This window comes from Podarcis gaigeae (genome assembly GCF_964106915.1).
Source record: "Podarcis gaigeae genome assembly, chromosome: 5".
Classification (NCBI taxonomy): Eukaryota; Metazoa; Chordata; class Lepidosauria; order Squamata; family Lacertidae; genus Podarcis; species Podarcis gaigeae.
Window position 1 is genome coordinate 51,778,516 of NC_139681.1, and position 12,927 is coordinate 51,791,442.

At 40.7% G+C, this 12,927-nt stretch overlaps 2 protein-coding genes across 5 annotated transcripts in view; one reads left to right on the forward strand and one right to left on the reverse strand.

The window, feature by feature from the left end:
• NRAP (nebulin related anchoring protein) overlaps positions 1-1,254 on the forward strand; it is a 58,834-nt gene extending 57,580 nt beyond the window's left edge. Inside the window, exon 42 of the mRNA XM_083741177.1 lies at positions 812-1,254. Coding sequence (XP_083597303.1) covers positions 812-934 — 123 coding nt within the window. The 3' untranslated portion in view covers positions 935-1,254. The remainder of the gene's footprint in view (positions 1-811) is intronic.
• The window catches only part of HABP2 (hyaluronan binding protein 2), a 32,206-nt gene continuing 19,348 nt past the window's right edge, over positions 70-12,927 (reverse strand). For 2 of the 4 annotated variants that reach the window (XM_083741396.1, XM_083741393.1), the window contains exons 8-14: positions 11,838-11,932; positions 9,438-9,687; positions 8,345-8,487; positions 7,302-7,436; positions 4,208-4,353; positions 2,403-2,605; positions 70-910 (exon numbers count right to left, since the gene is read on the reverse strand). In XM_083741396.1, the coding sequence (XP_083597522.1) occupies positions 2,429-2,605; positions 4,208-4,353; positions 7,302-7,436; positions 8,345-8,487; positions 9,438-9,687; positions 11,838-11,932 (946 nt within the window). In that variant the 3' untranslated portion in view covers positions 70-910; positions 2,403-2,428. Of the gene's footprint in view, positions 2,276-2,402; positions 2,606-4,207; positions 4,354-7,301; positions 7,437-8,344; positions 8,488-9,437; positions 9,688-11,837; positions 11,933-12,927 lie in introns of all 4 variants that reach the window. The other 2 variants (XM_083741395.1, XM_083741394.1) reach the window with 2 other exon arrangements.

Consider the following 12,927-nt stretch of genomic DNA (forward strand, 5'->3'; position numbering starts at 1 on the left):
CATATAGAAAAGCAGCTTAGTGGTTCTGCTGTAAGACTGCAGCAGAAATAGACTGAATGGCTTGTTTATCCTGATGTCACCAATTTTATTTTATTTATTTTTTTCCACTCTAAAAATAAGGCAACAAATTAATGGATAAAGGACATGTAGAGGGCCCTGCAAGCTATAAAAAAGGCAGCCTGTTGAATCATGGCTGGAGGGATGAGACTCAGCTGGCATACGACATTTTAGTTGCAAAGCAAGACTCACATAATAGTTGAAGAATTCATTGTTTTTACATCACACAAATCTTCATTCTGACATGTGAATAAGGCTTGCAGGTCTAGTGCTTGTTGCAAAGTCAGTTCCTGTGCAATCCTGTACAAGCCTCCTGGGAGGCTTAATGGGACTTACTGCTAGGTACGTGCCTATGGGATGCATATCACACCCACAACCTTTCGGCTTCAATACAATGGTTCTTCCAAGCCTAATTTCAGTGGAGAAGGGCAGTTTGCAGGTAACTGAGAAGCCCTTTGTGGACATATGTGCACGCACAGGTGCTGCATTAGCAACACCTGATCTGAAGCATCTACAAGTAGCTTTTGATTCGCACAGAGGCATTTGGATAAGGAAGCTGGAGTAACCCAGAAGTTGCATCTTCCCTAGAAGTAAGACCATGTTGAAGCTAACAAACCTGTCCAACCCCAGAAAGATGGCATTAGCAGAGCTTTAATGTTTTGCCCGATAAAGTACTGTTTCTTTTTAATAAATGGGAATTCTGAAAATTTGTCTTCGTAAGTAGCTCACATTCAGTATCTATTTTGGTTGGCAGGAGCAGGCAGCTGGAGAAGGATCCCAAGAAGTGAGAGTCAATCCGGACGCCACAGAGATCTTGCAAGTCAGGCGGAGAAAAATGATGTCAAGAAATGAACTGCAACACAGACATCAGCCTTAAGAAAATGCATAATTTTTTTCAGCTTGCTGCGCAAGTAGAGCCCCCCCCCCCCCGAAGCATAGGCTGACCAAAGCGGTTGAATTTGCTAAAACAGTGAAACCCTACGCAAATAATTTAATATTGTTCTTATATATTTTTTTGCATGTAAGTAATTTTTAAGTGTATGTTATTATGAAATGTAGTATTTATTTCTGACAGCGAATGAAATTAGTACTAGATGACTGGCAGGCTCAACTTTGTACTAAAAATTAATGAACATGATTTGTTGAAAGTAAAATTATTTGTATTGAAAATAAATAAGAGGAGTCACTTTCCATAAATAATTTGTTTTGGTATTTTAATGATAGGGTTTTCTTGGTTTATGAAACCTTCCTTTATTTCCTGCATTCCTTTGAACATTCTAAAGTGGTCTATGTGACTCTTGATAATTTAAAGTTTATTATCCTTGAATGGGTGAGCATGTAACAGCAAGTGAAATGTTGATGTGTGGCTTTGTGTAGGCCCTTGTAAGTGGAGGAGAATGAGTTCCTGAGTGTGTGATTGAGCTTCTATGAATGGGATGTGAAAGTTGCATATAATGTTTGCAGACAGAGTGGTGGATTTGGACAAACAAGCTCCAGATTCAAACTCTTAACTCAGCTGCTAAGCTCCCCCGAGGTATATTGGGCTAGCCACTATATTTCAGCCTACGAATTTGACTCATTTTTCAAGATAAAACGGGGATTAGGTCTGCTATCCTGAACACATTGGAGGATAAAAATATAACAAATATTTTTTTTTAAAATGGCATATCGTTCCAAGTGTAGGCTATGTGGTTACACATGCCACTGTATAATAAACTGGTGAAAGCTAAGCCAATACGCTAAATCCTAAGAGAGGGTGTCAGGGTTTGCATTTTGAATAAAACATGGCATGTTTTGAATTATCCAGTGGAACTTGCAATTCTCGGTGCTTAAAATCCTATTCAGAAAATATAGTCTTGCAGACAGTCAATTTATTTAAATACCACATTTCCCACAGATTTGTGGCTCAAAGAGGCTTATCAAAATGAACATTCAATACGGTAGTACAGTAACCATAATACACAATTCAAAATTTAACATCATTACAGCAAAGAGTTCAAGAATTCATTCAAAGATATCAAAGCAAATTAAGCATAAAGCTTATGAACACACAGACCAATTAATATTCAAAGGCAACCCTAAAACTAATAGTGGTAGTAACAAACAACCCCCCATGACTTGTATACTCCTAGACCCCAAAGTCCAGAACTTTCCTTACGAAGATTCCTAGGAGGAGGTTGGTGTATGGCTGGTGGAAGTATAATCACCCCACACATTTCTACAAAGAAGGAAGTGAGTTAAATGCTGTGTATAAGATTTCAACCTTAATGCCAAAAAGACAATTGGAAAACTAACTTCTTTATCTGAGATTAATAGGAAGGTATATCAGTATGTCTTAGGCTTACCTTTATTTATTTTTCGAAGGGCTTTCCTAGATATCAAAGCTAGACTCACGTTGAATTTTTGTACGAATCCAGTTGAGAAATCTTATCACATGGGTATAGACTCCAGGTTTTTGTCTTAACCCACAGTGTTCTCCCCAGCTCACAATTCCATAGACATAATAAGAGCCATTTTTCACGCAGGTTAGAGGGCCTCCTGAATCTCCCTAGCGACAAATAAAATAGGTCATTTAAGTACAGTGGTACCTCGGATTACATACGCTTCAAGTTACATATGCTTCAGGTTACAGACTCTGCCAACCCAGAAATATTACCTCGGGTTAAGAACTTTGCTTCAGGATGAGAACAGAAATCATGCTCTGGCGGCATAGCAGGAAGCCCCATTAGCTAAAGTGGTCTTCAGGTTAAGAACAGTTTCAGGTTAAGAACAGCGCTCCGGAATGAATTAAGTTCTTAACCTGAGGTACCACTGTAATTCAAATATGGATCAACAGTAGTTTTATTTAATGCCTAAACCACGGAGACCTCAAACCTGAGGTCTCTTCTGGAGCTGATGGCATGGACTCCTGGCCCAGATTTTTCTTCTTCGGTTTTGTCCTCAGCATAGTAAGTGGCCCTTGGAAAAGTGGAGAGCAGTTGTCCGTGATGGACCTAGGCATTGGGTGGTCTTTTCTGGAACTGATGATATTAAATCCCTGGCCTTGGATTTTCCATTTCATTGCACTTATGCTGCAGTTCTAAGATGGCTGAGGGATACAGAAGTGGTTCATCTACCTTATCCAGTGCCGGCAGGACAAAAGTGAGCATGGAGGAATATTGGTCAACTCCATTCTTTTCAGTTTGCTTTAGAAATGATGGGAGAGAAATGGTCTGGCATAGTTTAATCTATGATGTGGGGGCATGTCAAGCAAATCCAGTTCTTCAGTGGCAGGCCCTGTGGCACACTCCATTTCCAGCCCTACTGACCTTGGAGCTCTGATATCAATAGAGTAAGGGCCATAAAATTTCATTGGTGGCAGGAGTGGGAATCTGGCACTCCTTATGGCTCCTTTGATGCCCTTGGAGAAGGAGATTCAATGCTTCCTATGGCACCCGTGGGTGCAGAGCCCACATTTTATTAGTAGTGTAATTTCCAGCATGATATATTTGTGTGGTGGTAGGCCTTTCGTGTTTCAAGGAGTCCTGGGCGGATGTAGCCAGTTTCCATTCATTCACAAAATGGGAGGGTCACTTCTGGCTATGCTCTTCAGAGGACAACACACATACCCTTCTGTGGCTGCCCCGCTAAATTCTCCAGACCTCAGAAGATGTATTTGATTTTCTTGATATTTTCAAGTGTTAGTAGATTGCATGATTTGCTTGTAAACTGCCTGGAGCTAATTTGATAAGGCAGGGTAGAAGTCGGATGGAAAAAAAATAAGTAAATAAAGCACATATTCAGTACCACAGATATTTCAGTCTAGCAATACAAAGAACCTGAAGAACATTAAACGTGGTGGTTTGGGGAAAGGAGAGGTGCAGTGATCATGCACCTAAGATATATTGGGACAGGCCTTATCAAATGACAAAACTCCCAAGTTTGCAGCTGAACTTCTGCGTCTCCCATAGGCTTGCCTGTCACCAGAAGAGCTGCTGTTTGTTTGAAGGACATGCCTCTCACATCATGTTGAAAGGAAGGAAGTTGTTGTAATGTATCTGATACAAGAAGCAGATACATATGTAGTACCCTGCCAGACATTACTCTGCATAGCCTATTTACATTTTGTTAAAAGAGAAATTAGTGTTCAAATACTGAAAAAGCAACAGACCTGACAAGTATCAGCGCTTGTTCTCTGAAGATTTCCTGCACAAAGCATGCTTTCATCCAGTCTGTTATTATGTGCACTTCGTGCGTTACACCGCACCTGGGAAATCAGCTTTACTCTGGCATCTAACAGCTGATGAGATGATTCACCTACAGGATGCAGGAAAATGAAGAAACTCTTAACTTCCCTTCTTCCCTCTGCGAAATCTTTCTTTTCAATCTATGGGATAATAGAATTGTACCTGGGCCTAAGATATGATCATCTGCTGCAAGGGAAAGCCACAACTCTGGCAGAGCAGGGTTAGGAAATAAACAAGCCCAAAGAAGGCTATCAAGCTAAAAACAGCTTTTGGCAGTGAATTTCTGTTACTGCTGCATAGGAGTTTGGCATCTCAATAGTGTTTTGCCTTTGAAAAACCTACACTGTGTTGTATTTGCCAGATGTTGACTGACCTCGGTAGATTCTGGCCTGTAGACTTTACAACTGCAAAGGTGTGTTAAATCAGAACTATTTGAGTCAAATTCTGACATTTGTTATGTTTACTCTGGGATCGTTACATCAATAATTTCCATGTATTGATCCATGGATATAATTTTGTCTTCTTTTGGGACCCTTTGCTAGGCTTGCAAGTTATCTCCATAGCCCACCTTTAATAGTGTGTTTGCTGTTGCAGATGTCACAAACAGGAAACAGGTTTGAGAGAATTACCACTAGATCCACAAATGAAACAAGTGGTGGCTAGAGCCATAAAATCTTGCGCAATTAAGTCAATTATGCATGTTATGCAGAAGAATTATTCAGCTCCGCATCTGAGAGATCTCTGTGCTGTTCAATGGGGAACATGATTTGCTATCATTATTCACATAAATGTGGTGTGCTATAATGATTAGGATTTGCATTGCAAACAAACACATATCAACCGTTGCAGATAAATACACTGATGCCATCAAGCAGAAGGTTGGAAATATCTATGGAAACAGAGATGTTTCATGCAACCCATTCCCCAAAATATTTTCTTGCTAGCACATGCCATGCAAGTGTTTCCTGGTTTAATCAAAAGAAGCCAAAGTGTCTCAAATGGCATGTATCAGAAGATGTCACTTGAGAACCCCTGACATAAGGCAAAGGGATGTGTCCTAAAGAGCTCTCATTCATAGAAAGAAGAAGAACAGTTTGGATTTGATATCCCACTTTATCACTACCCTAAGGAGTCTCAAAGCGGCTAACAATCTCCTTTCCCTTCCTCCCCCACAACAAACACTCTGTGGGGTGAGTAAGGCTGAGAGACTTCAGAGAAGTGTGACTAGCCCAAGGTCACCCAGCAGCTGCGTGTAGAGGAGCTGGGACGCGAACCTGGTTCACCAGATTACAAGTCCACCGCTCTTAACTACTACACCACACTGTGAACAGAAGGGGCCCTTCCATGAATAGAGCTCTCCTTCCAGTCATGGATCTAGCCACATATTTGCACAGTTGAGTTTAACAACGTAATTTTAAATTAGCAAGACAAATTTGAATTGCATTTCTAATGTCTTCATTGGTTGACCGGGCCTTTTGTGACACAATGGATTTGTATGAATTATGTGTGTAAATGCAATTCTTTGCTCAGCTATGAAGCTCCCTGGGAAGTCTTGGTCCTAAAACTAGCTCTATACTTCAGCTGTTGTGAGTTTTTTTTAGGGAAAGGGCAGGATACAAGCAAATGTTTTTAAAATTGGAGTCATTTCTGGCATCAAAACAGATCAGCTATTCACTCTTGGGCAACATTCATAGACAGTGGACTGTGAATGTGGTAGTTTGCAAAGGAGACTGTGTCATGGAAGAATGATGTTTTATTAACTCATATCATCAGCACATAATCTATCAAATCTGCATACCAGATGCTTCTTACTTTCAATATGAATTATATCAAAAGATGTATATACTTCATATTGGATTATATTGCTCATAAAACATAAGGGTACTTTTGGGAACATGATTGACACATTGTCCACCTGCAATTTTACAGCAACTCATTAAGTGAAAAGTGAAAAACTGCATTTTTTTCAGAAAGGTCTCATTATCTTATTTTTAAGCACAAGAATAATTTCCTCCTTCCAAGGAACTCACAGTATGTCACAGAGGTTTAGCTGAACTTGAATAGATTTGGCAGTTCTGTTTCAATATGCATCCAGAAATCCAGATGCTGCTTATCAAAAACTTATCCAAACCAATAGGCTGGAAAATACTGTCAAAGTTCCTGGGTTTATTTCCGAGATATGGCTCAGAATCTTTATCTGGAAGCACATAGACTCATTCACTCTGATTTGATTCTTTGAATGAAGTTAAGATGATAAGTGGCATATGACAGAGAAAGGGACAAGGAATTTGATGGGAGGTTTGCCCTAAATACCACTACTTCTTTTATTTTTTAAAAACTCCAAACAGATTTGCACATTCTGAATTTTTAACAAAGTTTGTTTTCAAAAATTGCTTGATTTTAAAATGCCTGGTATAGCTATTCATAATCTGTAGCGTATCTTCTCTGATTGAATTGTTCTGCAGGAATAATGAGTGGTGGTTGGTCTTCCTGAACATGTTCCCCAGCCAGACAATTAGTCATCTTATCTACAGCCAAGAATTTGGGTGAACAGCCAAATATAATCAGGAGTTTGGGAGAACAGCCAGGTATAATCATCCATTTGATTTAAATGCGTAAACGATTAAGTGGATGTCTATATCCTTCTAGAAACATGGACACCTGAAGGTAAGTGACTTCATACTAGAGAAGCATCCTCTGACATCATATATCCCTCAGTTTTGGGAAAGGTAAAGCATCCTGTTCTCACACTGGCGCGACCCATAGTGCTGAGAAGCCAGGACAGCCAGGACAGCAACATAGCCAGGCACTATGCAGAGACAACCTTGGCAAAACACAGACTACAGGATGGTGGTAATTCTAGTCCATCTAGGAAACAGCAATGACCCTCCTATCTGCAGCAGCAGAGGGATCTCACTAAAGGCCAAATTGGTAAGAGAGGAGGAGAAATACAAAAATTAAGAGAGATTTTGTCAATGTATTAACTATAAAGGACTGCACCATTAAACAATAGCTTACCTGTTTCAGTTTCTCCCCAACCTGATATATAGCATTCTGTGTCATCAGGAAAAGTAGAATCAGGCAAGCACACTCGTTTGACGTATCTTGTTTCCACTGCACAGTGGCCATCAATTGGTTTCAACTTCAACAAAGCTGTGGGCCAAATGGAAGACAATTTTGTGCAATAAAGCTGATGACATGTTCATTCTGAACAGTATCCGGAAAGTAATAAATAACATTTTCTCAAGCTTTCTTATTTGAGTACTCTTGCTTGTTAGACTACTTAATTTGAAATTATAGAATGGTTTTCATTTCCTTGTTGCTATCTTAGGGTCACCAAGCTATATGTGTTCCCTGATTCTTCCTCTTGGTTGTTTTTAAATACGAAAAGCAGCTGTGGGAGCCAAAATGGGAATTGGACGGTTGGCAGAGGAGTTGGCAGCTTGACCCCTTTCCCTTCCCAAAGTCCACTGAAAATCATCTCCAGCTGGCTTTCTTCCTGTGGTGGAGAAGATAAGTTAACATCTCTCTTCTTCTATAGGTGACAAACTATCTGGGAGAAGGGAGTGGTTTTGAGCTGACAGACAGCAGGTAGGGAAAGGGTTAAGGAAATATCATGGATCTGCCAGTCCTATGTCAGAAATAAATCTAGGTCAATAGCATGCAAAGCTAGCTAAGGAAGCAACCAGATCTGTCATCAAACTTAAGCATTATTTTCACTGATTTCAAACAGATACAGCTAAGTATTTGTAGGCTTCTCACAACCTCATCCAACTCATTTCTCTATCCTGGGAATGTTAAGGGAGCAAAAGCACCCCTGAAAGGCTTCCCACTTCTTTTTTTATACAAAATGTAGAAATTCAATATATTTTTAATGGAAATACTAATTAAACCTATTTTCTGAAGCTTCGGGGAATTTGAATGTTTGTTCCACTGCTTAACTCAAGTCAGAATATTTTATCCATGATATTTAGCCCACATCAAAGTTACTGAGCCTAATGGCCACTATCTCCATCTTGTAACCACACTGACAGTGATTTGAACATTTGTAAGCAACTTGCCAATATCATTGTATGGGACATCCTCAATTTCTTCATAGTGTCCATGTATAATTATCTTTTCGACATCAAACCTCTGTTCATAATGCTCTTTCCTAAGGAGATCTTTTTTCCCAAGGACCACTTCAAGGGTGTGGGCATCTGTCCTATGAAGGAGAGAAAAATGTCACAAAGAATGATCAGTTGTAATTATAGAACCTCAAGAGATTTCAAAGATAATCCACTTCAACTAATATACTGGAATTCTCCATCATGGAAACTATCTCTACTAGACTTAACACTTGGCAGGCTTCCTGGGTACTCATACTTCAGCTAAAGCCTAGGAGAAGACATCATGAAGTAGCTCCTCCCATAGGCCTTTCTCAGACCAAGAAGCCAGGAAATTGCAGAGTTCTAGAGAAATGTATATTACTTACACACACACACACACACACACACACACACACCCTTGCATTGATAAGGGAAGCTCAAAACTCTACACTGGCCAAAATTCTAAAGAAATTCTCAGGTGCCTTAGAATGAGGCAGGAAAAAAAAAAAATGGAAACCACGTTTTCGGGGGGGACAGGACCTGTCAAGAAACCCAAAGACAGATCTTGGCTCAGCACTGCTAGCCAATCAGATCCAAGTCATGTAGAGCTACTCTCATCTACCATATGGGAACCTGAATGCATGAATGTGGACTTTTCTATGTCCATGCTTTAAGTGGGGTAGGTAAGACATGCTCCTTTTAAATATATATATTTTGGTAAGTATTTGAGTTTCAATTTATTGCTGTTTTTATATCTGATTTTAATATCTCTGCTATTTCTATTCTGCCATTTTGAGCAAAAATGTGACTAAATCATAATCATGCATAAACCATACCGATAAGGATCTATTAATAGACTCCTAGAACTGCGGAGTTGGAAGGGATTCTGAGGGACATCTAGTCCAACCCCCCACGATGCAGGAATCTCAACTAAAGCATACAGGTCAGATGGTCATTCAGTCTCTGCTTAAAAACCTCCAAGGAAGGAGAATCCAGCACTTCTTGAAGGAGACCATCCCACTGCCAAACAACTCTTAGTGTCAGAAATGAAAGATGAATTGCTTACAAAACACAGTGTGCCGCAGTAAGAACCCAACATGGTTCAATCAGTACTCCTCCACAGAAGTGTCCTTTGGGGAAAAATATGCCCCTTGAAACCTTCCTCTGAACAGAGGCTTGCCATGGATGTTTGCCAGGAGTTGACTTGGCACCGCCATAGATTCTCTTTAATGGTCTTTCTGTCTCTGGTCTTCCACATGTATTAGGTCTGCTATGCGCTGCAGAATTCTTGGTGACTGTATTCCCAGAGGACTGTGCTGCAATACAAAAGAAACAACTGGATATGGAAATGGTATTGTTATGTACTGAAGTTCTCACCCTGGGCCAGCAGGGGGATACTGTAGATAGATATGCAAATAAGGGATCGAAAGTGACATTCAGCGATTGGATAGTTTTAGAAAATTGTTAAGTTACGTTGTACTGGACCTCTATATAAGCAGGCTGACTGAACCCTTCAGTTCAGTTCTGCTCCGGCCTCTGAATAAACAAGAGCTGTTTGAAGAATCGCTTGCCGTCTGATATGTTCACCCACAACCTAACAGGTATAATGGCACTGTCTCTGTTACAAAGGCTCTCTCACTCCAACTTTTCCTCATTTAACCTAACAACTCATAAACAGACCCTTCCTCCTTCCTTCACTTTCAATTTTGTTTTTCAGGAGGACGCTTCAGGCAGTCTGGACAGCTAGATCTGGATTCTCTAAGTGTCACGCAAGACTTGCACACTGTGCTTTGACCACTGACACAGCACAATCACTGGAGTTGTATCTTACCGTATTGGCCTGAATATAAGCCCCACCTTTCCCCCAAATTCTGACCGTGAAAAGTTAGAGTGAGGCTTATATTTGCGATCTTATGGTATGCAGCCAGGAGTGTGGGACAAACAGCACCAGGAGCATGGCAAAGATGCTCCCCCCTGCGCATAGTTCCCCTGTCCTCTTCCCCAAGGCCAGGAAGGGAAAGAGCGAGGAAGGAAGGGGAAAGGCCACAGGCAATGCAGTCCCCCCCCCCATCCCCAGTATGCAACCAGGAGCAGCAAGGAATGCAGCAGCTTACATCCGGGTATTTTTTCTTTTTTTTCTCTCCCCCCCCATCAATTTTAAAGGTGTGGCTTGTATTCGGGTGCGGCTTATATTCGGGCCAATATGATAACTCAAGGCTTGATAAGGCAATTTGGAAAATATTGCAGTATTATAAGCTATGATATAGAAGTCTGACTCTAATTCTGAAAAAGTTTATATCTTCAAAATAATTGGCAACATTTTTCACATCATCATTGCATTTCTATTTCACCTTTCCTCCAAGGACCTCAAGATGGGATGCATGGTTTTACATGGGAACCAGGCAGAGGTCCTTCTTCGTAGTGGTGCCCGCTCTCCCATCAGATGTCAAGGAAATAAACCTATCTGACTTTTAGAAGACATCTGAAGGCAGCCCTGTTTAGGGAAGTTTTTAATGTTTGATGTTTTATCGTGTTTTTAATATCCTGTTGGAAGCCGCCCAGAGTGGCTGGGGAAACCCAGCCAGATGGGTGGGGTATAAATAATAAAATGTTGTTGTTGTTGTTGTTGTTGTTGTCTCTCCCCTCTTTTCTTTTTGTAGAATTTCCCATTGCAAAATAGCAATATATTAATTAACATTTCATAAACCTCTCATTTCAAATATACTACAATTTTTCCTCACACATTTCTATATTTCCCTTCTAATCCTCACATTAGCCCTGTGAGACAGGCTAGGATCTTGCCTGCCCAAAGATCACCTGGTGAGCTTCATCGCTGAGTGGAACCTGATATCTCCCAGGCCCTTACCTAACTCTAATAACAAAATCACACTGGTGTATCCATCCTGAAACTACAACAATAGCTAAGCACACAAATACGAAAGACAGGGCCATATTGAGGAACCTAAGTTAGTAGGGCATAAATAGAAGCAATCCCTTCTTCCTATGTTCCTGAATATACCTTTCAATTATGAAATAGTTCCCCACAGAAACTGAACCTTGCAGCATCAAAGCTGTCTCTCTCAGTGCATGAGTATAATTCCTGAAAGATCCATGTAGAATATTATTCCTTCATTATGTGAATGGTTTATTTTCTGCTGTACTGTTTCATATTTCATTTCCTGTTACATCTCTTGACAATAGATATCCCGATACCTGTTATTTGTTTGGCATACTTCTCCCTGCTCTAAAGCTAACAGATCCTAAAATTTCACTAAACTCTTGGGCAGAGCTTCAAGAGGACTATTTAAAAAATCATGCTAGAGTCATTACAGTTTTGTGGGCTGCGTTCTTAAAGGTAGATGGATGGAGGGTGGGGTGGGGGAATAATCACAATGCCTGCCAATTTGAATTACTGCTACACCTTTCACATTTATTTTGCCCCACTTTATATTATTACCCACCGTACCTGTTTTTGAGCATGCAGATACATCACAGAAGTCCCACTTCAATTTGTTATTCACACTGACAAAGCACCAGGGCTTTTCGTCACCATCTGGGTTCCTGGAGGAGGAGGTTTCAAAATTCACCAGTCAGAAGAGCGTAATGTCTCAAGAAAGAAAGTTACTAATTGAAGCTCTGAAAGATAGGAGAACTGGAAAATGCTCTCACAAAAGCACAAAAGATCCAGAGATCTCCCCTAAGCAAAAACTGTGCCTGAGGGATAGCATGCCTTCTTTTTAGGGTGTTGTCTATGGCCATTGTTTTTACAGGGTCACCGGTATACTGTGGTATATTAGGAACATAAAAAAAACCAAGAAGAGCCTGCTGGATCAGACCAATGCCCCATATAATCCAGCATTCTGTTCTTACAGTGGCCAACCACATGCCTGTCAAAAAACTACATGCAGGACACAAGCATCACCATCATCACCATCAAGAATTATTAATTATTAATATTAATATTAATAAATACCCCACCCCTCTGGCAGGGTTTCTCCAGCCACTCTGGGCGGCTCCCAACAAATATTAAAAACACAATACAGCATTAAACATTAAAAACTTCCCTAAACAGGGCTGCCTTCAGTTGTCTTCTAAAAGTCAGATTGTTGTTTATTTCCTTGACATTTGATGGGAGGGCGTTCCACAGGGTGGGCGCCACTACCGAGAAGGCCCTCTGCCTGGTTCCCTGTAGCTTCACTTCTCGAAGTGAGGGTACCACCAGAAGACCCTCAGAAGTGGACCTCAGTGTCTGGGCTGAATGACGGTGGTAGAGATGCTCCTTCAGATTATACGGGGCCGAGGCTGTTTAGGGCTTTAAATGTCAGCACCGACATTGTGCTCGGAAACGTACTGGGAGCCAACGTAGGTCTTTCAGGACTGGTGTTATATGGTCTCAAGAGTACTCCTGCAGTTTTCAGCAACTGATATTCAGAAACATACTGCCTCTGCCCATGGAGGCAGAGCATAGCCATCATGGCTAGTTGCCATTAATTTGTCTAATCCTCTTTTAAAACATCCAAATTAGTGGCCATCAATGTGGAGTGAGTTCCATAGTT